The sequence below is a fragment of the Ochotona curzoniae genome, unplaced genomic scaffold (genome assembly GCF_017591425.1).
Source record: "Ochotona curzoniae isolate NIBS_2020 unplaced genomic scaffold, NIBS_Ocur_1.0 contig_2321, whole genome shotgun sequence".
NCBI classification, from domain to species: domain Eukaryota; kingdom Metazoa; phylum Chordata; class Mammalia; order Lagomorpha; family Ochotonidae; genus Ochotona; species Ochotona curzoniae.
The window spans coordinates 6,071,513-6,096,891 of NW_024465421.1; the positions used below are offsets into that span (position 1 = coordinate 6,071,513).

The 25,379-nt window shown below is 51.1% G+C and overlaps 1 protein-coding gene across 1 annotated transcript; it reads right to left on the reverse strand.

The window, feature by feature from the left end:
- Nucleotides 1–22,855: 22,855 nt before the first annotated feature.
- Nucleotides 22,856–24,620, reverse strand: LOC121151941 (C-C motif chemokine 24-like). The gene is made up of 3 exons (XM_040973800.1): nucleotides 24,472–24,620; nucleotides 24,168–24,285; nucleotides 22,856–23,332 (listed from the first exon to the last, which is right to left on the reverse strand). The coding sequence occupies exons 1-3, from the start codon at nucleotides 24,542–24,544 to the stop codon at nucleotides 23,164–23,166; spliced, it is 360 nt and encodes a 119-aa protein (XP_040829734.1). The 5' UTR covers nucleotides 24,545–24,620; the 3' UTR covers nucleotides 22,856–23,163.
- Nucleotides 24,621–25,379: the final 759 nt, after the last annotated feature.

Here is a 25,379-nt window from a genome sequence, read left to right on the forward strand (position 1 = left end):
TGTCCCAACTACTGCACGTCCTGGAAGGTGGAAGATCATGGCTCAAGCACATAGCTCTCTGCTACCCAGATAGGATACCAGGATGGAGTTCCATGCTCCTGGCACAGTCCTGGCTGCTGCAGGCATTTGGGGAACACATCAGTAAATGGAAAATCTCTCTGTGTGTCTCTCCAGTAACATAAATGAGCTAAAAATAACTACAAGTTAACAACAACAGCAATTAGAGGGGACAGAGTTGGGGGGTAGCAGGTAAAGCCACTGCCTGCAAAGCCAGCATCGCATCTGACCTCTTGTCCGCATCCAAGCTGTTCCACTTTCTATCCAAGTCCCTGCTCTTGTGCCTGGGAAAAGCAGTGGAAGATGGCCTAAGTGTGTGGGTGCTTGCAGCGCCCATGGGGGACACAGATGAAACTTGGCTCCTTGGCTTGATCCAACCAAGAATATTGCAGTCTTCCAGAGAGTAAACCAGTGGATAGGAGCTCTCGCTCTTTCTCTTTCTAACAGATTTCATTAATCACTTCCTGTGGGTCAGGCACAGTGCTGAGAGCTCTGTCTGCATTATCTCACGTAGCCTGCAACACAGCCCAATGAGTTTGGCGTCATGACAGTCTCCGTGTGCTGCTAAGGAATGCGGGACTCATGGGGTGTTCAGGTTCAGGAATTTATCTCAGATCACACAGCTGATAAATGCATCCCAGCCCAGGCTGTCAATGGTCCCTGAAGATGACATCTGCAGAAGGCTGTATGTGCAACACATTTGCATGCAGAAGGAATTGTCATTTCCTAGAACACAGAGACCCAAGAAGGGCCGGTGACCTGCTTGGTGCTTAGCCAAGTGCCCGGGATTTGCTGGGCTTGTCGATTGGGAGGAGGTGAGGGGGTGGGTGGAGCAGACAAAGCAGTTGCCCGGCTCCTCTGGAGCAGACAGCTGCCAAGTCAGCCGCCACTGCCTCCCTGCCTGCGCCGTCTCAGCTCCAAAGCACTCTGTGACTACCCGTGTGCCCCAGGAGAGCCTTAATGGAGCCATGGAGGCACCGTTTCCGCTGAAACAGTGGATTCCTAATGGAAGATACAAGGTCATTACCGAGCAGAAGCAGGGATATAGAGGTCAGAAAGTCAGGTGGACCAGCTTCTGATGGGCCAGCCACATCCTTGCCAATCCTTAGCTCGTATCTCCCCAGCTACAGCATCTCTCTTCTCTCCACGTATCCCCCATGTCTACAGTCTATGCTTCCATGCCTCAGTGACAGGAAGCCTGCCTTACCTGGGTTGCTCATGTGCAGTTCCCATCCCACCACAGGGCACACTGTGGTTCATCCATGAGGGTAGCTGAGGAATCTGGTTAGTTGAGGCAAAGCCTCCCTTTGATTCCGAGACACTGCTGCCTCCCCGCTCCCACCCCCACTCCGCGTCTCCTGAGAGCCACTGCTTGTAGAAGTGTTTTTCTCTCATTTTCTCCTGCCACACATTGCAAATTTATTGTGTGTCAGACACTGGCACAGGCACTGTATCCGAGAAGCATTAGGTGATTCATAACGGAAGCGGAGAAGTTTAGCATGGAACCAAAGTATGTGGATGAGCCCTGGAGAGGAACCAGGAGGAAGAGGAGGTGGCCTTGGAATTTGAGCTCTGGGTGACTCAAAAATTCATCTCTCTTCATCACATGGTCCATGCCTGTGTGAGGTCTTCCACATGTCTCAGGTGGCTAATACAGTGGGCCCTCTGCCTTTAACTCTATCATGATAAAAACACATGTAACATAAAACTGACTATTTTATTTCAACCATTTATAAATGTACACTTCAGGGGCATTAAGTGGGTTCTTAATACTGTGTGACATCAGCGGAGTTTACCTTCCAAAGGTTTCCATTGTCCCAAACAAGAATACCAGTAAAAACCCCATACCCCCATCTGCCTCCCTCCAGCCCCTGGTGGTCTCACCTGTACTTCCTGTCTCCGTAAACCTGCCTGTTCTAGATGCCACCTGCTCAAACAGGCAGGCAGTGTTTGTCCTGGTGCGTCTGGCTTGAAGCTCCATGTAGCATCATATCCTCAGGTTTTACCCAGATAGCAGAGGGCACCCACGTGTGCCTTCCTTTTTTTTCAAGATTTATTTACTTTTATGATAAAGGCAGACATACAGAGAGGAGGAGACTCAGAGAGGAAGCTCTTTCATCCACTGATTCACTCCCAAGTGGCTACAATGGCCGGAGCTGAGCTGATCCAAAGCCAGGAGCCTCTTCTAGGTCTCTCACGTGGGTTCAGGGTCCCAAGGCTTTGGGCCATCCTCAACTGCTTCCCCAGGCCACAAGCAGGGAGCTGGATGGGAAGTGGGGCTGTAGGATTAGAACCAGTGCCCATGTGGGATCCTGGTGTGTGCAAGGTGAGGACTTTAGCCACTAGGCTACTGCGCCGAGCCCATGTATACCATTCCAGGGCTTTATCCTGTGACTTTGGCTAGCATAGCTAGTGCCGCCATGAACACAGGCGTATCCCTATTTGGATTGTGGCCTCCAGTCTGTTCTCCACGGAGGTATCAGAAATAGCCTCTTAAAAAAAAAGATTTCATTATTTTTATTGAAAGGTGGATATACAGAGAGGAGGAGAGACAGAGAAGAAGATCCTCTGTCCGATGGTTCACTCCCCAAGTGACCGCAACAGCTGGAGCTGAGCCAATCTGAAGCCAGGAGCCAGGAGCTCTTCCGGGTATCCCACGCTAGTGCAGGGTCCCAAGGCTTTGGGCTGTCCTCAACTGCTTTCCCAGGCCACAAGCAGGGAGCTGGATGGGAAGTGGGGCTGTAGGATTAGAACCAGCGCCCATGTGGGATCCTGGTGTGTGCAAGGCGAGGACTTTAACCACTACACTATTATGCCAGGCCCAGAAACAGCCTCTTACGAAGCAGATCCAATCATTGACTCCCCATGGTGCCCACACTTCAGTCCAGACACCTTAGCATGGCGTACAAGACTTCCCAGGGTTCTTACTGTCAGCTGCCCACTGATCCCTGCTCTGCTCTGTCCCTCCCTGTCCTCCAAGAGGGCTCCTGGTGGTTGTCCCTGTGCCCCCGCTGCTGCTTGCAATGTGCTGCTCCACTGCAAAGGCCCAGCTTCCAAACCCAGCCAACCTGGTCCCTGGGCTGCCTGACTCCCCTCCATGGGCTCCATCTCGATCCATTTTCTGTTGCTCTTACAGAATGCCCAAGGCTGCGAAGTGTGCAAAGTAAGGCAGTTCATGTGACTCGGACTCTGGCATCTGGAGGCTCCGAACAACACGGGGTTGGTGTCCTAGTGAGGCCCCTTTGCTTCAGGATAGTCTGGTGGGGAAACAGAGAGGTTGCTGGCTGCTGGCAGCGGGGCACGTGTGTGTGTGTGTGTGTGTGTGTGTGTGAGCAAGGTGACAAACACCAGGGAGAGCCCAGACTGGCTATTTTGATGGTGATCCACTCTGGGGGGAATCCGCTCACAGGCAATCCTGAGTCACTGCTTGGGAAAGTTTGAATCCATTCATGAGGACGGACCCCCATGATCTAAGGACCTGCCGTGGACCCCACCTCTGAAAGGTTCCCTCGTCCACGTTGGGACCGAGCTTCCAGCCCACGAACTTTCGGGAGACACTCAGACGACATGCAAACCACCTCAGGGCCTGAAGTCTTACACGGCTGACACTCATTAATTCAGTGATTCTGGGCAAATTTCTTAGCTTCTCTGAATTTTTTTTTTTTAATCTCCAAGATGTGTCATTGAAAGACAATTTTTAGAAAAGGGCAAAATCCTGGTTCTCAACCAGATATAAAAATGAACATGTGTTGAAGAATTCCTGTGACTCATGAGTAAACTAGGCAGACGTTACCACCAGTGCAAAAGGAAGAAGAGACACATGCACTGATCGGGGACGCGGATGAGTACCCAAACTCGTTTCTTCCCCCAAGAAGGGAGGAGATGCCATTGAACCTCTACGGTGCAGAACTCTGTGTGTCCAACCGTGACCATTTGGAGCTGTGTGAAAGAGCTTGGGCAGACTCAGAACCCCAGCAGGTGGAGGGAGGCTGTGTCGCATGGAACTTCAAGTGTGTTCTCTACTTGTCCTTGGGCCTCACGACGGCCCCCTGGTGACCGAGCGAGGCCTGGCAGCTGCACTTGTAAAAGGGGCCTTTGGGTGCAACCAGCAAGGATGTTCCGCCTCCTTGGCATTTTGTTGCCAAGCAAATAGTTCAGTCACAAAGCGCGGTGAACGTGGAAGCTGCACTCCCTGAGTGACCACGTGGGCAAAGCCTGCTGCGATGGGTGTGCAGTCTGAATGGACATATGCTGAGATATGGGCTTTTTTTTTTTGGTTCGGCAGCCTAACTTAATGTATCTTGCCCAAATTTGAAACTTTGTACAAAAGATCTAGGATGTGCAAAAGGACAAAGGACCTTCCTCTCTGTCTCTCCTCCTCTCTGATTTTCCAATAAATAAAAAATAATAAATAAATCTTTTTTTTTAAGTTTTTTTTTTTTTAATCTACCATTCACTGCTTCACTCCCCAAGTGGGCACAACAGCTGGGCCTGAGCTGATCTAAAGCCAGGAGCCAAGAACTTCTTCCACATCTCACATGCGAGTGCAGGGTCCCAAGACTTTGGACCATCCTTGACTGCTTTCTTTGACTGTTTTCCCAGGCCACATGCAGGGAGCTAGATGGGAGTTGGGGCAGCCAAGACAAGAACTGGCGCACATAAGGGACGCCGATGCTTGAAGAAGGAGGATTAGCCACTGAGCCATCACACCAGGCCCCAGATTTTCATTTTCATGGTTGACTGGCAGGGCTCATGATACAATAAGCAATGGACAAAACATAGGAAGTGGATTAAGGGCAATGATTGTAGTCTGTATTTCACATTCCTCACAGATGCATGGCCCTAGCCCCACTATTTCTCAGTCACTAATTGTTCTTGAAAGGAGGCATAATTCTTTTTTTTTAAAAAAGATTTATTTATTTATTGGAAAGTCAGATATACAGAGAGGAAGATCTTCCGTCCGATGATTCACTCCCAAAGTGAGCGCAACGGCCGATGCTGTGCTGATCTGAAGGAATTTCTTCCAGGTCTCCCACATGGGTGCAGGTTCCCAAAGCTCTGAGCCGTCCTCGACTGCTTTCCCAGGCCACAAGCAGGGAGCTGGATGGGAAGTGGAGCTGCCGGGATTAGAACCGGCGCCCATATGGGAACCCGGGGCATTCAAGGCGAGGACTTTAGCCACTAGGCCACGCCGCCAGGCCCAAGGAGGCATAATTCTTTTCCTGCCTCCCAGGACTGATGCCCTGGGCTGAATGCAGCTGCTGAGTGATACTACAGAAACACTCCTCGTGTTTGGTCATATTATAGGACTGCACTATAACTTGTTGCCGTGTTAACTTTTCCATTATATCATAAAAATCTGAGGAGTAAGGGAGAATCTGCCATTTTCGGGGCCCTCGGGGCCCTAGTAGAGTGTGTAATACCGACTAAGTGAAAATGAATGATTATCCAACAAGTGGAAAGAAGAAAAAAGGAGTGGGAGGAGTCAGGCATGGCATGGACAGGGGTTCCTGTTGCTGCAATCAATTCTGCCTTAGCAAGCCCTGGTTGTCTTCCTGGGCCCAACCCCAACCTCCTTCTCTGGGCCTTCCATACACAGCCACCAGTGTGTGCGTTCCTGTCTGTCAGATGATGAATGCATACACCTTGGTTCACCGAGCGAATGTGGGGGCTCTGAGGAGCTCTGGACAGCTACCCTAACCTCCCTGCTTTACGGATGGAGACCCTGACACCCAGAGGTGCTGGCTCCCATCAAGCACACAGGCCTGCTATCTGGCAGGTAGTCTAAGATGCTCTGTTGTATGTCTCAGCTGTGCACCCTGGACTCAAGGTCTTCATTCATTTTCTGTTGCTGGAACAAAATACCTGAAAGCTCAGTACATGGCAAGAAAAAGTGGTACATTTCACTCACAGTTACATTAGCTCCAGCTGCTGAGCTCCAGAGAGGCTATGATGGTAGGTGCACTTGTGAGGGTCGTCATGTAGCAAGACCAGAAGGCAGAGACTGGGGGGTTGGAATCCTCGGTCTTAATGACAGCCCGGGAACTGCAAGAACGATAAAAGGCAGCACCCAAATGACATAATCACCTCTTACCAGGCCTCACCTCCCAAAGGAGCCACCATCTCGTTACAGGTTAAAAATTAGCCTGCCGTAAACTTATTGCATTTTGAGTCCCATGTACAGTTGCCTTGGCAGGGCTAGACCAAATGATTTTGCAGGCCTTGTAAGGCCTCTGAGTGAAACAGTCTCAATGTAAATGAGCTACACCTGCCAGTTAAAAGACACTGCCTGGCAGAGAGTATAGAGATGATCCAACTATATTCTCTCTGTAAAATAACTCCAACAATAAGGACTCAGCTTTTCACCCATGGACCTTTCTTCTGCCAAAGGCCATTTAGATATTTGTGGGCCGTACCAAATACTCAGCTTAAAAATTGGCATGCTATAGGTTTATTGGATTTTTGAGTCCCAGCTGTAGGAACCTTGGACCCCAGGGCAGGCTGTTATTCCCCATCTTAGGGGATGAACCACACCCTTCTGAAGACTGAGCTCCCTCTTCCTTTTCCTCCCCTCCTCCTCTTCCTGCCCCTCTCCCCCCAGTGGTGCCCTGTGATACTGTAACAGTAAGCTCTGCCAGAGAACTTTTCCATGAATGGACCAGTAGTAATTAAGGGAATCTTAGGAATTCTTAAAAGCTGGTAGGAGACTGTTGCCATCTTCTGGTAAGTATGTGACACTACAAATAAAAGTTCCTGGGCTTCCTTGGTTGGGGGAGGCTAAGCAAGGCTCCAGGACCACCCCAACCTGGAGGTTGGGTTTTTTGACCCACACAGATGCATGGCTGCGTGCTGCACTGGAGGAGGGACTTACGCGATGGGCCTGGAGGTTAGGTTTTTTTGACCCACACAGGCAGAGCTTGGGTGGAAGGAGCTTCCAGCAGCGTGGCTGCTGCTGGAAGTACCTGAGCTAAGTCAGACTCAATGCTTGGGGCCTTGGCCACGGCCACCACTACCATGCAGTAAGTGAGTCCTGGGCTTTAGGCAGCCAGCAGGCAGAGCCCAGCACCACTTGGCATGGTGACCACCCAGTAGTGAGCTCTAGGGTCTTTGTAATTGCTGTCTAGGGACATCCATGGATAAGACCACTGTGCATGTAGGTGAGGAAGGAATCTTGTGTGGCTCCCAGCAACGGGATCACTGAACTTGCAGGTAAGCAAGGGGACTGAGACCTTGAAGGGGAGAGTCCGTGAGATCTGTTTGGGTTAGACTGATTCACCAGGCCACATGGGAGTCCTGAGATGGACTGTTGAGCAGAACATCACTGACCGCCACACACCAATCCACACAAAAACTATGGCTGGGGGCCTGTCTGGCAGGGCTAGATCCCAGTACCTGACTGAGTGTACACTAACCAGCACATGAGAGAACCAGGTCCGGGGACAGATTCTGCAGGAGATAAATGGGCCCAAACCTGTGGAAATACAAGTTCCACTGGTTAGTTTAAGAGTTTGGGTGGTGATGGGCTGAGCTAAAAGTGACCATGGAACCCGCCAACACACTAGAGCTGGAAACAGACTGGGCAGGTCCAGGCTGCAGCAGCCGCACATGCATCCTAAAATAGGGTGTGAAGCAGACTGGGTTGCAACTTTCTCCAGCCCATACAAAGGCCAAGATGGAGTGTCAGGCTATACCAGGCAAGGGCCAGCACCTGCTGGAACATATGAGATCTGGGTCAGGGAGTGGGCTGAGTGGGGGAACCTGGGAAACTGCCTCATCGGGATCATAATTTCTACTGGTGAACAAGTGTTCCAGGCCTAGGTGTTGGGCAGCCTGAGCAACTCCAACTGTTGACTAATATATGGGTTAGTACTAGAGGGGGAAAGACCGGGCAGGGCCAAGCCAACCTTAGCTCACAAGCAAGAGTAGAAACCAGGCTGGAGCACAGGTCAAGCTCAGCTAGGTTGTCACACCTACCAGTTTACATGAGGCTGCAATGAGAGCAGATGGAGCAGGGCCAGGTTCCTGCTCTGCCAGTGAGTGGTGGGACTTGGGGTAGGCTGGGTCAGACCAGACTATAACATCCAAAGGCAAAGATCATGACAGGTGAGGGACTATACCAAGTTGGGTCAGAGCAACCACTGCCACATGCAAGATCTATAACTGGTGTCCCCTGGTTGGGGAGCTAAGGGGACACCCTGTTGGATTGTGGTTCCTGCTGGTAAGTGTGGGGCTGGAAAGGGAACCGTGTTCCCATCTGGACATGGCTGCAGTGTCCCTTGGCACAAGTGTGACCTGGGGCTGAGTGTACCAGATTCGGTTAGATCCCAGCACCTACTGGTGCTCATGAGAGCCAGGGCAAATGTAGGATGGGCTAGGCTAGATTTTTGCCCCTGCTGAGCTGGATGTGAGCTATGTCTGCGTGTGGACCAGGCTAGACTGGGCTGAAACACCCAACAATAATAACTGGAATGGGTTGAAGGCCCATCAGGAAAGGCCATCATACCTGCTAGGTCAGGAGGTAGACTGAGTAGGGCTGGCCCATGGACCCATTGGTGTGCACAAGATCTGGCATTGGGAGAGGTTCTGATGGAGGAGTCTGGGAAACTCCTCTCTGGACACAGTCCCTGTAGGTGAGTGCAAGAACCATAACAGGGAACAGACCAGGCCAGGCCAGGGAATGGTACCCAGCAGCATACATTTGGTACAGGTCAGGGGCATACCAGGTAGGGCCAGTTCACATTACCCGCTGGCGAGTCCAAGCATCAGAATGGAGTTTGGGTCAAGCCGGGTTTGGTCGCAACACATGCCAGTACACATGAGGGCTTTGGATTGGGTGCCGGCTGGGCTGGACTAGGCTTTAGCCCTCAACAACCTGAGCTGGAATTAGGGGATGGGCCGACTTGAGCCAGACTACAGCACCCACTGGCAAAAGCCAAGATGAGGCAGGCCATGCCAGACCGGGCTGCAATGCCCAACCAGCACATGCAAGACCCAGGGGGGAGGGGTCAAAGCTGGTAAGGGGGCAGCATGGGACTCCCCTGCTGGATCACCACTCCCACTGGAGAGCATGAGTTGGGATGTGGGCAGCTCAAACCTGGCAGAGCTACAACACCTGTTGGCCTCATGTGAGCTGGACCAGGGAAAAGCCAGGCTGGGATGACTACTCCTGCTGGTGCAAGCATAAGTCAGAATGGGTGTGGGTTGGGCTCTGCCACAACATCAGCTGTCAGATGCTGGCACGGGAGGCTAATTCTGTCCAGCCAGAGTACAAAACCACCTGGAGAGTGCATGATCTGGAGTAGGCCCAGTAGGGAAACAGTAGGAACCTCCCTCTTGGGTTGCCACTCAGTCTGGTAAGCATGAGAACCAGGACTGGGGCAGGCGTGGCTAGACAGAGAGTGACACCAGTCAGCAGGTATGTTCAGTGGGTTGGGTTGAACTAGGCTTCATTGCCCATTGACATGTATGAGAGCTGAATGGGATGTGGGACAGACTGGACCAGTCTGCTGTACATACTGACAAGCATGGAAACCAGGGCAGGGGGCGGGCCTGGTGGGGGTTATTGGGAGTCACCTCAACTAGGCTGCAGCTCCCACTGGTTTATGTGGCTAAGTATGTGCTGGGCAAGATTGGAATGGGCTCCAACACCTGTTGGTTTGTGTAGAAGATGGGGCTAGAGACAGAACTGACCCAGCATGTGCAACCACCAGCATGTGCATAAGCTGATTGGGGCGACAGATAGTGCTAGACCCTGTACTGGCAAGCACACACAAGAATCTGGCCTGGAATCACTTCAGACAGTTTATTTGGGGATCCCTCAATCAAACTGCCAGACTCAGAACCCCAACCATGGAGAGAATTGCAGGTTCCATGGTCTGATCATGACATGCGTGCATCAAAGCTGAGCCTCCTCAGTGGCTCAGATGGAGCAGTGGAGAGCATATCCAGGTGCACATGGAGGATATGGTAGTACATTGGAGCCTGCAGAGGATACCTGTTACCACAACAGAGGACAGAACAAATTGATCAACTATCCCAGCCAAGTGTTGGCAGTGAAAATCTGGGCAAGTAGAGACACTAAAGTGGACTGTGTCAGTGGATTTTGAAGAGATTTCATCATGCTTCGAATGGCGAGGTTGGCAGCAATTCAGAACAGTTGAACTATTGAAACCACTTGAGCAGTGTCCTTGGAGCATGCTCCACGTCAGGGACCTTGGGATGGTTGGGAGAGTGGGTGTGGCTTCTCCCTTTGTCTCTCCTCTTTTCTACTGAATCTGTGCAATGATAGACTTATACAGGCACCTGCCATCTGGTGGTGCTGTAAGCAAAACTGCAGAGAGGGAGAGAGAGAGGGTCCCGGGGAAAGTGGCTTCCGCTGGGGACACACTAGAAACCATTGAGGCCTCATGGCAAAAACAATCTTGACATTCTTACTGCATGGAAGAGAGATTTTTGCCATTTGGGGTCCGGTTTTGTAAACAGAATTTTAGCAGAGATTTCTAGAGCCTGGAGAGGGGATGGCCCAGCAGTTTGGAGGGTGGGTGGAAATTTGCCATTTTGAAAGGCTGCAGAGAGCTGGGGAGGCAGCGTAGCCAGTGTGCTCATTCAGTCATGTGGGTGATGGGAAATAGGCTGGGGGCCGGTCCAGCCAAGTACACATTGTCAGTGCCCCACCCTCATGCGCCCAGACTTTGTTGTTGCACTGGCATTTGCTGGCCCATGCTGCTCTTAGGCATGGCAGGCAGGAGGTGCTGAAGCATCAGTCCTCCTTCCCCCTCCGCCCATGCCGTCTCCCAGCAGCTGAGGACCGACAGGAGTAGCTGTGCCCTGGCCCCTTAGCTTGGGTTAACTCTGGGGTGGGGATTCCACAACATTATCCAGAGTTCCCCAAACTCGGGTTGATCACTTTCCCTGCCCTTTTTCACTTCCTTATTGCACGTTGGTGTTTCTTACAGATCCAAAGTTCTCACTTCAAGGCCTGTTTCGGGGGAAATGCAATTTATTTATTTATATTTTTAAAGATTTATTTTATTTTTATTGGAAAGTCATTATACAGAGAGGAAGGGAGACAGAGCAGAAGCTCTTCAATCCATTGATTCATATGCCAAGTGGTTGCCATGGTTGGAGCTGCACTGATCCAAAGCCAGGAGCCTCCTCCTGGTCTCCCATGCAGGTGCAGGGTCCCAAGATTTTGGGCCATCCTCTACTGCTTTCCCAGGCCACAAGCAGGAAACTGGATGGGAAGTGTGGCTGCCGGGATTAGAACTGGTGCCCATATTGGATCCCAGTGAGTGCAAGGCGAGGTCTTTAGCCACTAGGCTACTGCACCGGGCCTGGAAATGCAATTTAAAATGTCAGGTATGACCTGGGTAATAAGATTGGACTTTGAGTAGTGTTTCCTGAAAGCCAAGCCCTAAGAATTATAACTGTAGTGCTTCCCAAGATGCCACCTTCAGTCTTCTTTCCTGGATCTGAGCTGACAGGTGTGGGGGGGGCGGAGTTTGGAGAGCGGTGGTGAGCAGCTTGTAGCCAATCCCAATTGACTGAGTGCACACAGCTGTGGAGTGTGACCCACGAACCCAGGCATCTTAGTCTCAATTCTTATTTAGAATACCCATGCAACCAAATGGAATTCTCTGTTATCGTCTTTACTGTGTGACACATTTCCAAGATTCCTCCTTGCATCATTTCCTTTCTATTTAAAGAATGTTTGGACCCAGTGCAATGCTCAGTGGCTAAATCCTGGCCTTGCACGTGCCAGGATCCCATATGGCACTGGGTCATATCCCAGCTGCTCTACTTCTCATCCAGCTCCCTGCTTGTGGCCTGGGAATGGGAAAAGCAGTGGAGGATGGCCCAAAGCCTTGGGACGCTGTACCCTCATGGGAGACCCATAAGAAGCTCTTGGCTTCAGGTTGGCCCAGGTCCAGCCATTGCGGCCATTAGGGAGGTAAAGCAGCAGATAGAAGATCTTTTCTCTGTGTCTCTCTGTCTCTCCTTCTCTGTGTAAACCTACCTTTCCAATAAAAATAAGTAAATCTAAAAAAAAAAAAAAAGTGTTTTCATTGCCATTCTTTAAAAACAGAGGTGGAGAACCCATTTTGTTTTTCTGCCAAGGGCCATTGGGAATTTTTTTTTAGATTTATTTATTTTTATTGCAAAGTCAGATATATAGAGAGGAGGAGAGACAGAGAGGAAGATCTAACATCTGATGATTCACTCCTCAAGTGACCACAATGGCCAGAGCTGTGCCAATCTGAAACCAAGAGCCAGGAACCTCCTCCAGGTCTCCCACATGGGTGCAGAGTCCCAAGGCTTTGGGCCATCCTCCACTGCTTTCCCAGACCACAAGCAGGGAGCTGGATGGGAAGTGGGGCTGCAGGATTAGAATCTGCACCCATATGGGATCCCCACGAGTTCAAGGCAAGGACTTTAGCCACTAGACCACGGCGCCAGGCCCCATTTGGATATTTATAGTATCGTTCACAAGGTCATGAAAAAAATTGTCAGGTTAAAAATTAGCCTGCTGTAGACTTATTGCATTTTGAGTCCCATGTGCAGTTGTCTTGGCGGGGCTAGACCAAATGATTTTGCAGGCCTTGTAAGGCACTGAGCAAAGCAGTTTCACTGTAAATGAGCTACACCTGCCAGTTAAAAGACACCTTTCTGTTTTTCTGGGCAGGTGTCCCTCGGCTGTCAGCCTGGGCCTAGCAGCGTCCATGGGTCTAAGTTCAAAACATGGCAAAAATCAATCAGAAACATCCACAAAATGACCAAGTGTGTGGACTAGCATCTTCAATTCTGCATGAAAACACCAATGGGGGCCCAGCGTGATGGCTCAGTAGCTAAAACATCGCTTTGCACATGGCGGGATCCTATATGGGCACTAGTTCATGTCCCGGCTGCTCCACTTCCCATCCAGCTCCCTGGTTGTGGCCTGGGAAAACAATAGAGGATGGCCCAAAGCCTCGGGACCCATGTGGGAGACCCGGAAGAGATTCTTGGCTCCTGGCTTCAGATTGGCCCAGCTCTAGTCTTTAATACCATTTGGGAGGCAAACCAGTGGATGGGAGAGCTCTGTGTCTCCTTCCTCAATAGATCTATGCTTCACATGGAAATAAAGACAGTAAGATATTTATAAATTAAAATAAACAACTTACAGTAAGGAGGGGGGAAAGATGAGAGGAGATACAGCACACAATCAAAAGCAGGACTGGTTGTTTTAGTGTCAAAATAAATAGACTTCAGAGCCAAGAAAATTACGGGGGCACAGAGAGCAACCATTCAGACAGCTTATGTTAGGCAGCCCCAGCGTGTTAGCCTGGTGGCTAATGTCCTTACCTTGAATGCCCCAGGATCCCATATGGGCACTGGTTCATGTGAAGCTGGAGAAAGAACTGGAGGACTGAAGTGAGGAGTGACTTCTGAGGGACTTCCATCGATAAGGCCACTGTACTTCCAAGTAAGTGAGGAGGCTGAGACCGAGAAGTTTGGAGAGGGGAATGGGAGTACTTTAAAGAGTCAAACTGAAGTACCAGCACATGTGGAAGACCTGAGCTGGGCTAGTTAACATCAGCTACCACCAAATACCACTCAGTGGCACACACTAAGCTAGGGGCAGGGCTAGATCACAGTATCCACCAGTAAGAATCAGAAAAGGAGATGGGTAATGTTAGGCTGGGCCATGACACTAACCAGCACGCAGAAGAATCAGGTCTGGGGCCAAATTTTGTGCAGAGCTATGTGGGCCCACCCACGTGGGACTGCAGTTTCCACTGGTTTACTTGAAAGATGGGGTGGTGACAGGCTGAGCTAGGCATGACCTGGAACCCTCCAACACTCGTGGATACTGAGATTGGGTACAGACTGGTCCAAGCTACAGCACCTGCAGGCACATCCAAGAACAGGGAGTGGGGCAGGCCAGGCCACAACATTCACCAACTTATGCATAGGCTGGGACAGAGGGGGCAGACTATGCTGGGTAAGGGCCTCGTGTCTGCTGGCCCTGCCTGGGCCGTGCAATATCTGGATCTGGTGGGGGAACTTTAGAAACTCCCCTGGTGGGATGTAACTCCCACTGGTGAGCATGTGACTCAGACTCGGCAAGGTAGCTCCACCCATCAGCAAATATGTGGGTTGGTTCTGGAGAGGAGTGGTCTGGGCAGGGTCAGGCCAACCTTAGCTCACTGGCAAGTCCAGGAACCAGGCTGGAGTACAGGTCATGCTAGGCTATGCTATCACACCTACCAGTTTGCAAGAATCAGGGATGGGAGCAGACTGGGCAGGGCAAGGGTGCAGCACCCACCAGCAAGAGTTGGGACTGGGGATGGGGTGAGTCAGGCCAGGCTGCAGCATCCAATGGCAATGTGCTGGCAAGTACAGGAACCAGAGCTGGGGGCCAGCCCAGTGGGAGTTATTGGGGGTTGCTCTGACTGGGCTGACTGGTGCATGTGAAGGCCAACTGTGTGGTTAGCAAGGTTGGGCTGGGCTGCAGCACCCACTGGTTTGCGTAAGAGACTGCAGATAGATCTGAACTAGCAATTGCAACTGTCAATGTGTGGGTAGGCTGATGTGGATGACAGAATGAGCTGGACCTCTTACTGGCAAACATACACAAGTCAGGTCTGGGATCACCTCAGACGAGGTTTCTTTGAGGGTCCCTCCAACTAAACCCTGGACTCAGAACTCCAACTCTGGGGAGAGTGGCAGGACCTGTGATCTGACAGTGGAGTGATGTGTCAGGGCTGGGCTTTCTCAGTTGCTGAAGACAGTGTAGTGGACAGCATACCCAGATGCACAAGGAGGATTTGGCAGTCCATTGGAGCCTGTAGAGGACAGCTGGCACCATAGCAGTGGAAGCAGGACAAAACAAATTGCCCAAATACCCCAGCAAAACGCTGACAGCAGATATCTGGACAAATGGAGACTAAGGTGGACTGTATAAGCCAATGGACTTTGGAAGGATTTCTTCTTCTTTGGATCTGCGATATCCAACAGCATGTCAGAACTATCAAAACTACTTAAGCAGAAGCATGCTTGGAGCATGCTCGACATCAGGGCCCCTGGGTTGACACTGGGTTGCCGTTTCCCATCCCCAGGCATGAGGTGGTTGGGATGCTGGGTGTGACTTCTCTTACCTCATCCCTTCCCCCAGATACAAGAAGAAGGAAAAGACAGTGTGGAAATAATGGTCTCACCCACTTTGCCCTAATCCTTGACCCTCCCCACCCTAATCAATTATGTAAACATCATCCAAAAGAAAATTTAAAAAAAAAAGAAGAAGAAAGAAACCACACTGCAGAATTAAAACAGGAATAATAATAATAACAACAACAACAACAAATGAAGCAATTCTAGCAGACAACATGGGACGCCATCCAGCAAACCCACATGTATCTGTGCTTAGACTCTTGGAAGGAGCAAGCGGAGACAGGAAGGGGGAGGTCAAGGCAGAAAGCTTCCCGAAGCCAAAGGATGAAAGAACACCCACATCTAGGGAGTCCAAGGGACCCCAGATGGTTTGAACAAAAAGGGATGTTCACTGAAATGCGTATAATCAAATATCACAAGGCAAAGACAGAATTCTGAAAACAATAAGGGGGGAAAAAAGCCCTGCTGAATACAAGCAAACTCCAACAATGAGTTAAAAATAAATTAGGAAAATGACATTTAAAACAGCATTGAAGAAAGGAATAAGTTGAGCAAAGGAGGTGAAATAGCGGGACACTGGAAACTACAAAACGTTGGTGGAAAGAACTGAAGATCAAAATCAAAAGAGAGCTCATGCCCATGGATTGGAAGAACTAATATTTGCAGAAAAGCTCTTATTGTGGAAAAACTGCATACATTTGAAAAATGTTTGCAAATGAAAAATTATTTGTAAATGATCACTTTATTTTTCTTCAGACTTTTTTTTTGAAGATCCATTTATTTTTATTAGAAAGCCAGATTTATAGGGAGAAGGAGAGACAGAGAGAAAGATCTTCTGGCTCAGTGCCCAAGTGGAGCTGAGCTGTTTCAAACCCATATGAGATGCTGGTGCTGCGGGTGGAGGCTTAACATGCTACAACCACAGTGTCAGTCCCATTAATAAATTTTTAAAATGTGGAGGGCCCAGCATCATAGCCTAGTGGCTAAAGTCCTCGCCTTGCACATGCCAGGATCCCATATGGGCACTCGTTTGTGTCCTGGCTGTTCCACTTCCTATCCACCTCCCTGTTCGTGGCCTGGGAAAGAAGTGGAGGATGGCCAAAAGCCTCGGGACCCTGAACCCATATGGGAGACCCAGAAGAAGCTCCTGGCTCCCTGGCTTTGGATTGGCTCAGCACCGACCATTGTGGCTACTTGGGGAGTAAACCAGCAGATGGAAGATCTTTCTCTCTGTCTCTCCTTCACTCTGTAAATCTGACTTTCCAATAAAAATTTTAAAATCTGGACTGCACTGATTAGTATCCCCCCACCCTTCAACTTAGGTCCTCCCAGAACCTCAGAATATGATCTTACTTGGGATCTTGGCAGGTCTAGATTAGTGAAGACTCTGAATGCTTGCTTTACCAGAAAGTCATGTGGGGAGAGAGAAAGAGAGAGAGAGAGAGAAGGCTATGGAATGATAGATTCGAAACTGGAGACACATCGGTAAGGCCAAGAGCTCCAAAGAGTAACAGAAGCCCCAAGATCTGGGCGAAGCAGGATGCAATTCTTTCCTAGAGCCTGCACAGGGAATATGGCCCTGCTCACACCCTGACAGTGGACTTGGACCTTCAGAATGCTGAGACTCAATTTCTCTTTTTTCCTTCAGCCCCACCCCCCACCCCGCCGCACCCCTGCTGGAGATGGCTTATTACAGCAGCTTCAGGAAGCACCCAGCACTAATACCACACCTTGCTTGGAAAAAGGTAGCATTTCAGAATATATAAAGGACATCACAAATTCACAAGAAAAAAAAATCCTATTTTTAAAAAATGGCTAAGCCTTAAGATATTTAAAATACTTACTGGAAACCCACACAATAAATAAAAATAGGGCTTGGTTTTTATTAGTCATCAGAGGTAAAGTCACTAGTCAAATACCCAGCAGATGGGCTAAGATAAAAGACAGGAAACAACCAGAGTTTATGAGACTGTGACTCACAGGGGATGGCTGTGCTGATGGTAGGAGAGTGAGGTCAGTTAACAGGGGTAGATTCTGAAAGGTGCACCTTTGGGTGATGCCCTTCTTGGGTGAGTGTCATAGACGGTTCCTGGCCGACTAAGATGGCCAGAGTGTCGCTGAGCATTGTAACCTCACAGGACCTCACAGAGTTAGCGTACACCACTCATCGGGACCCATGGCCAAGCACATCACAGCAGCATTGCTGGTGGGAGTCCCAAACTGGGAGCCCGCCTGACCATCAGTGGGAGAGTGGGAGATTCATTGTGATGTGTGAGCAGGAAGGATGAACGACGGTGATAAAGTCATGGAGACTAGCTCGCACCTTGATGCCAAGCACAAAAAACGCACAGCACAGAGCAGTAATGTAAGAACCCACCCATATCAAGTACCACATAAGAAAACTCACCTCAGATGATGGGATGGTGACCGGAAGGGGGCCCAAGAAGGAATTCTTGGGGTGAGATAAACGAGCTATCTCAATCTGAGTGCTAGAATTCACCCGTTTACCCTCATGGAGATTACCTGGGCTATGCTCTCAGTATTTGCGGGCTTTTCCATTTGTGCACTCATGTGTCCATGGTTACAGTAAGGTTCCCTGAGATAGCAGAGCTAAAAAGTTTCTAGTCCCTGATGATGTTGTAGCTGCTGTAATGTTGTAATATAATGCATCACTCACATGTGTCATGCCAGCATAAACAACCTTAGCATGTGACCAACCAGAGCCAACCCTGTCACCAGAGCCAGCCTTGAGGCACAGTGGGTTAAGTTACCACCTGCAATGCCAGCATCTAATGTGGTCACCAGTTCAAATCCTGGCTGTTTCATTTCCAATCCAGCTCCCTGCTAACATGCCTGGGGAAAGCAGCAGAAGATGGCCCAAGTGCTTGGCTCCCTGTTACCCACGTGGGAGACTTGGATTGAGTTTGTTGGCTCCTAGCTTTGGTCTGACCCAGCCCTGGCTATTGTGGGCATTTGGGGGAATGCACCAGAGGATAGAAGATCTCTTTCTCTCTCTCCATCTCTCGTTCCAATTTTAGTATATATGCTTCCGAAGCAAGCACTCTCTCCATCTCTCAAATACATCTTATAATGTGTGGAAACATGGGCCTGATGCAAGGCATAATAGCTAAATTCTCACCTCGCAAGTGCTGGGATCCCATAGGGGTGCCTGTTCATGTCCTGGCTGCTCTACTTCCCATTCAGCTTTCTGCTTGTGCCCTGGGAAAGCTGTGGAGGATGGCCCAAAGCCTTGGGACCATGCAATACGTGGGAGATCCAGAAGAAGGTACTTGGCTCCTGACTTCGGATCAGCTCAGCTCTGACCATTGCAGCCACTTGGGGAGTGAAAGAGCAGATAAAGATCTTTCTCTCTCTCTCTAAATCTGATCTGCCTTTCCAATAAAAACAAAGCAATCTTTTTTTTTTTAAAGTGTAGAACATACAAGTATGTAGGGTACATAATGGCTGCTGGTTATACTAAATGATTCTGCCAACTGACTTATATATTTCCTATGGTACTTCTTATGGCTTTAGGAGAATACACTCCCACTTACTAAAAGGATAAAAGTGCTTGCCATCCAGCAGAATGCTGCTAGACACCTGCCATAGCCTCAGAAGTCCTGGGTTTGCCGCATCCCTCAACTGCAGTGAGAGCTGGCAGAAGGGATTGTCCCCCCATAGAGATACTCCATGGGGATCTCCCCCACCTCCACTGCTGACCCGATCTGTATAGGGACACTCCATGGTGCCTGCACCACAACAAAATTGCTGAAGTGCAGTTCTCAGGCCACGTGTTTGTTGTGAAGCAACCCATGGCTGCCCCATTTTAGGGGGCCTGGAAAAGGAAGGAAATGGCAAAGTAAAGGAAACAGCAACCCTGTGGTTAAGGAACTGACTTCTCACTTTCTCTCCCTCCTCCCCACTCCTTGGAATTCAGAATGCTGCTCATTTCCAGGAAAAGTGCTGGCTCTCACATGTCAGCCCCCACCAGTCCTCTTGCTGCTGCCTTACCCCACCCTTAGCCATGGGGTCCCTCCTCTGCTGAGGCCTCTGTTCAATGGCAGTGCCTCCTTCAGCCCCCATCACTCTCCCGGCGAGAGGCTGCTGTCTTCTTGCAGCTCCCCCAGCCTGGAAAGGCTGGGAGAGCCAAGTCACCACCCTCGCAGGGCCCCCCGCGCTTGGCCCCAGCTCCCAGACTCCCACCCAGCCAGCTCTCTGGCACTGGGCCAGTGCTGCCATGGCCCCAGGGATGCGGACCCCACTTCCAAGGAGGCAAAGCAGGTGAGGGCACCCCGTGTGCATGGTGTGTGCATTCCTTCATCTCACAGTTGCTTGTGGAGGCCTCGCCAAGTGCCAGACATGTCCAGTGAACTCCCTCCTACTGTCCCTGGGTGAGACCTTTGCACAGCAGAGAGCCAGGAGGAGCCACAGCAATATAGGCTGAGCAAGGGCCAGTCTGAGCAGGGGTGGGTGGGTAGACTGAGGCACATGTGGGTGGCCAGATGGAGGCAAGTGTGGACAGCCAGCCAGGCGCTCTTCCTTGAGCAATATTCGTGTGCCCATTCAGAAAGGGAGCCACCATCAGGGCCACAGCTTCCAGTACTCCTCTGAGTGCTGCCAGTTCCCTGCCTCCCACTCCCAAGATAGGCAGCTCTTCCCATTCCTGGAGAAAGGTCCCCAGGCAGCCAACCGGAAGCTCATGACAAGGTTTCCTGGGAATGCTGACTCAAAACATGTTTGTACATCTGAGTCAGGTGAGGCAGAAGAAGTAAGCTGTGCTGGGATTTTGGGTGGGGGCACGGGGTTGGGCAGAGGAGTGAGAGCCTGGGGTCCTCTCACTGTGCTGCCTGGAGCTAGGCATTGGCAGGGTGGAAGTCTGCCCTGCCCAGGGGTGGTCAGTTGCAGAGTAGTGTCCCCTAAGGCTTGCCTGTGTGTTGTGCAGAACAGCTGGGGGAACCAGGGCATACAGCCCTGAGGTGAACGGGGAAGCTTTGGGAGTTTTGCAGGAGCTCCCTGGAGCCATTCCAGCCTGCGATTCCAGGAAGCCGGCGAACTGCCCTTGGCAATGTTGATGAAACCAGGGCACCAACTTCTTCGGAATCAATAAACGCCAGGGTTGAAACCCAGGTCAGGAGAGAACTTTCAGCCAAAATTCTTTTCCAGCCAGGCAGCATGTGTTCCCCCAAAAGAGACAGAAAACAGGAGGAGGATGAGGCCACGAGCATGGGGAAGGGTGGAGGTGGAGGCTTGGCCAAGCGCCTGTGTCTTCCAGCAGCACCTGCCCCTTTGAGGAGTCTCAGAATACAGTGGCGTTCAGCAGCTGCCCAGCCCCAGGAGAGGGGTCCAGAGTCAAACACGTGACCCAGCGTAGCCCTTCGCAGGGTGGACTCCCCCAGCTGCTTGGAGCCCATAGTCACTCAGGTCCTGGGAAGGTACATCAGATCTGTGGGCCCCGGCTGGGCATCTCTGTCACCTGAACAGCTTGCAAAGAATGCATATTCCCAGGCTCCATCCTGGGAGAGCCCAGGCGTGAGGTCTGAGGTGGGGCCCGGTGATGTGTGTGTCCACAGCAAGCTGCAGGACTGCTGTTTTGCGTGCCTCCCTCATCTCTTCTTCCACTGTGTGGCACATGAACCTTCCTTCCTTTCCTCCCCCCACCCACACGTCTGTGGGCATATTGGATATACCAGCCGCTTGCTTATGAACTTTGAACTCTGCCTTTCTGAATCAGATGGCTGGTCTGTCCCTAACACTGGTCAACTTGGACCTAACTTGGTCACAGGCTGAGCTCAGTTCCTCCCAACTCCCAGCACCCACTCTGTCTCCTCTTCACAAGGTAGCTGGTGAAAGAGTATGGGTGCTACTGTGTGAATACAGTGTGCCCTCAACAACAACAACAACAACAAAAAGTGTATTTTGGCAGCCTGGTCCTCAGTGTGACTTGGGAGGTACCGGGGCCTTTATGAGGTGATTGTTCGGGCCCCAGTGTTGTAGCCTAGTAGCTAAAGTCCTTGCGTGCACTAGGATCTCACATGGGTACCAGTTTGTGTCCTGGATGCTCCACTTCCCATCCAGCTCCCTACCTGTGGCCTGGGAAAGTAGCAGAGGGTGGCTCAAGGCCTTGGAACCCTACACCCATGTGGGAGACCCAGAAGAAGCTCCTGGATTCTGACTGACTCAGCTCCAGCCATAGCGGCTCCTTGGGGAGTGAACCAGAAGATGGAAGATCTTTCTCTATGTATCTCCTTCTTTCTCTGAATCTGCCTTTCCAAGATAAATAAATAAATCTTGAGGTGGGGGAGGGAAGGGGTTGTAGTAGCCTAGCAGCTAAAGTCCTCACCTTTCATGCGCTGGGATCCCCTGGTGCCCATACTTCCCATCCAACTCCCTGCCTGGGAAAGCAGTCGAGGACAGCCCAAAGCCTTGGAACCCTGCACCCACATGGGGGCCCACCTAGAAGAAGCTCCTGGCTTCAGATCAGCTCAGCTCTGACCATTGTGGTCACTTGGGGAGTGAATCAGCAGATGAGAGATCTTCCCCTTTGTCTCTCCTTCTCTCTGTAAAATTCTGCCTTACTAATAAAAACAAGGAAATCTTAGAAAAAAAAAAAGGAGAGGACTCAAGATTGGATTATTAATTGGTCATGTCTATAAGAGAAAGCCTCCCACAGATATTTCAATATGTTGGCTGTTGCTATAACAGAATGCCTAAGACTAAATTGGGGTGAGAGAAAGGGAGAGCATATCTTCCATTTGGTTCACATCCCAGATGCCTGCAACAGCTGGGGCTGGGGCTGGGCCAGAGCCAGGGCGAGGCCAGAAACCAGGACTCAGCGGGGTCTCCCACATGACCATCAGGGAACCAAGTATTTGAGCCATCACCTGCTACCTAGCGTCAGACTTGGGGCATAAAGAGTTGCTTAGGCCAGGGTTGTGAGCACCTGCCCAGAGAGGGTGCTGAGAACACTGAACTCACTTTGTCATCCACCTAGACCCTCCAGACAGGAGTCCTCAGTGGCCTGTCTCCTCCCATTGCCCCCTCCCCAGCCATCACCTGCCAATGCCATGACACCAGGAGCTCTGCTTCTAGTACTTGAGCCTTTTTTGTGGGGGGCAGCAGGGACAAACTCCATCCACGCTGGGTGCCCGGGGTGCTCTCCAGAGCATGCTCCACACCCTGCTCATCTCTCCTACCCTGCTCTCCCCAAGGAGACAAGAATAGGCAGACACAACCATCATCCAAGGAAAAATCACATTGTATTTGGATTTTCACTTGACAATGGATTTGACAGTATACACCACTTTTGGCAAATCACACAGTAGCTTGTATATAGGAAAAACAAAACAAAACAAAACAAAACAAAACAAAAACAGCAATAGGTCTTTTTCCCCCATTGGCTCCCACTCTCTTTCCCTTTCCAACCTGTAGGAAAAGCCCAGTCTGGCAACTAGAGCAGGATCTGTGTCCCCAAAGCAATGTCATTAAGGGGGACATCTCAATGATGTCACAAAGCAACAAACCCATGCCACTGGGCCCGCACCCCCATCCTCCACTTCCATTTCCTTGGGCAAGTCAATGGGGTCCTGGAATATTGTGCATTCCAGCCTCGAACTGGTGTCTAGGGACTGGGGGTGGGGGTAGGATCTGGTGAGAAAGGCAGCAGTGTACCCCCCCAAGTGTCACAGAGCTGACACCACAGAAGCTCCCACCACAAGGCCACAGGCCCCCTGCAGTCCCAGCAAGGTCTGTGCAGGTGTTTGGCAGGTAGGGGGCAGAGAATGCATCCATGTTCTGATGGAGCCTGCAGGACAGAGAAGGGCACAATGCTGCCCCTCCTTCTGGAACCTTCTCTCCCGGCTCTGGGGTAAGTGAAAGCTAGAATCTCCCAGGAAGGGAGATGCTAAAGAAACAGGAAAGGTAGCTCTCTGCATCCCCCTTCCCACCTGAGGACAGGGATTAAATGGTGGGGCTGCCTCCAGCAGGTGTCTGCCCAGGAACTCTGAGGTCCTTCATCCTGGCCCTTTTGGAGGACTTCTTGCGCTTGGCGTCCAGATTCTTGATGTAACTCTGCACCCACGGCTGCCTGGGGTCGCCACAGAGTTTGAGGCCCTTCTTGGTGAGGAAGCTGTGGGAGAGAATGAATGACAGGGCTCCACTGTATGAGGAGATGGGTATGGACATGCGCAGAGGCTCTGCTATGGGCCCAGCCCCACTCTAGCCAGCTGCTGGCACTCTGTGTCTGCCGGGAGGGAGAACAGGGCTGATGTGGAGGGTGCAGAACTCGCTACAAAGGTCAGAAACTTCTCCATCAGAGGGTGGAATCCCAAATCGGCCTTTGAATAACTCTGGGTCTTGAAGGGAGAGACACAACATCTACCCAGAGGGTTGGGAGGATGTGGCAAATGCTGCAGACCCCCTCTTTGCCTCAGTGAGAGGCAAAGGCAGGTGCGGCCACTGGGCATAGATGCCTGGTCCCAGAGGATGCCACAATATTGGGATGGGAGGTGAGGGGCATGCCAGCCTATGGAACTGAGTCTGGAACCCACTGCCATCACACCACATGTCAGCTATCACAAAGCGACTTTGCACCTGCTCCCTGGTGCGAGAGGGAGACAGATGTGAAGTTGATCTGGCTTTGTAGAGAGCTGGATCCCTGGGGAACCTCATGCAAGTCACTTCTCAGGGTCTCAGTTACCACCTCTGTGCAATGGGAATCATCTTGCCTACTTCTTAGCCTTGCTGGAAGGATTAATTAAAACACTCTGGGGTGCCCCACAGATATTGGGAGCTTAGCAAAGGGTTCTTGCTGGCTTTGCCAGTGAGGAAGCTGAGGCCCAGAAAAGTCAGATGACATACCCAGGTATACATGGAGCTGAGTCCTGCCAACCATTATCCTTCAGGGACCCTGGAAGTACCCCCTCCTTTTCCTGCCCCTCTGCTTACCCAGGACAAGTACTTACATCACCCCTGCTCTGGGGCACATGCTACCATTGGATAACTGGTAGCCTACCACTCGGCTCCGAGGGATTTTCGTGGTGGCGAACGACATGCAACAGGAAACAGGAATGACCACAGAGCCTAAAAGATAGAAAACCCATGTGCTTTCCCAGCTTCAGGATCCTAAGCCCCTGCCTAGTCCCCAAACACCCCCAGGTCTCCTCTCAGGACTCATCTCCTGCCCGGGCTGGTGGATTTCTTACTAGCTCACCATGCGCTGGGAACAGCACCTTGCCCAAGAGCCCCAGGCTGGGCTGGAGATCTCACCTGTACGGCAGATGTGTCCAGCTGCAAAGGCCAGCAGCAGGAGGCTGGCTGCAATGGTTGCGGGACCTGCCATGTTCTGGAGCACAGCAGAGAGCTCAGAAATCCAAGCCTGGGTGCAGAGGGGAGAAGGCCTGGGGAGTAGAGGCCAGCCACTCCTCCCTGCCTGCACCCTTTATAGGAGCCACTGGGAGGTGACTTCCAGAGAGATCCCAGCCCCCTCTGGGCTTCCTCGAAATCCTTTGTGGTCACGAAAGAAGAAGTTGTGGTGCAGCTGAGTCAGGGATCATTTGGGGGGCTAGGGTGCAGTGTGGGAGGATCCCTTCTGTGCTACTCACTCTCCTGCATGGTTCGCAGGGAGACCACTTGCCCCTGGAAGTGCCAGTTTTTGGAGAGGAAAATAGGTAGAGTCTTCGCCTGTTGTTTTCCTATCACTCTCTCATTCACCTGTAGCAAGTGTGTGTCCTTGGAGACCAATAGTAATACAAGATGACAGGTGCAACAGTTAGAGCAGGGACCCTACAAGGCGAATGCATTTCCAACAGTAAGTGCTTGCACCCTGCTGCTGCCAAACCACAGAGCCTCTGGGGTTCTAGGGAGGAGAAAACTCCTGGCTAGAGGGGCTGGACCCTAGATCCAGCCTGATTTCGGGAAGGGAAGGGCGGGGGCAGCCACTTGTTCTCTGAACTGGGGACTTGGCTTCACACACAAACACACACACACACACACACCACAGTCCAGTTTCCAGTTAATCTGCCTGAAAACACTTTTTGATCAAATGTTTACCCACTGTTCCTTCAATCCTTGCCTCCTGGCCTACCTTGCAGACACCCAACATGAGACAAGGGGTGTGTATGGGGAGCAGAGGAGGCAGCCAGTTTGGCTGGGAGAATTAGGAATGGACTCAGCCG

Excerpts from the sequence above, each read along its gene's own strand:
- LOC121151941 (XM_040973800.1), bottom strand. The coding sequence starts at position 24,544 with ATGGCAGGTCCCGCAACCATTGCAGCCAGCCTCCTGCTGCTGGCCTTT. Across the intron at positions 24,286-24,471 it reads TGGACACATCTGCCGTACAG|GCTCTGTGGTCATTCCTGTT; the intron begins GTGAGATCTCCA and ends TCTATCTTTTAG. Across the intron at positions 23,333-24,167 it reads TGCCCCAGAGCAGGGGTGAT|CTTCCTCACCAAGAAGGGCC; the intron begins GTAAGTACTTGT and ends TCTCTCCCACAG.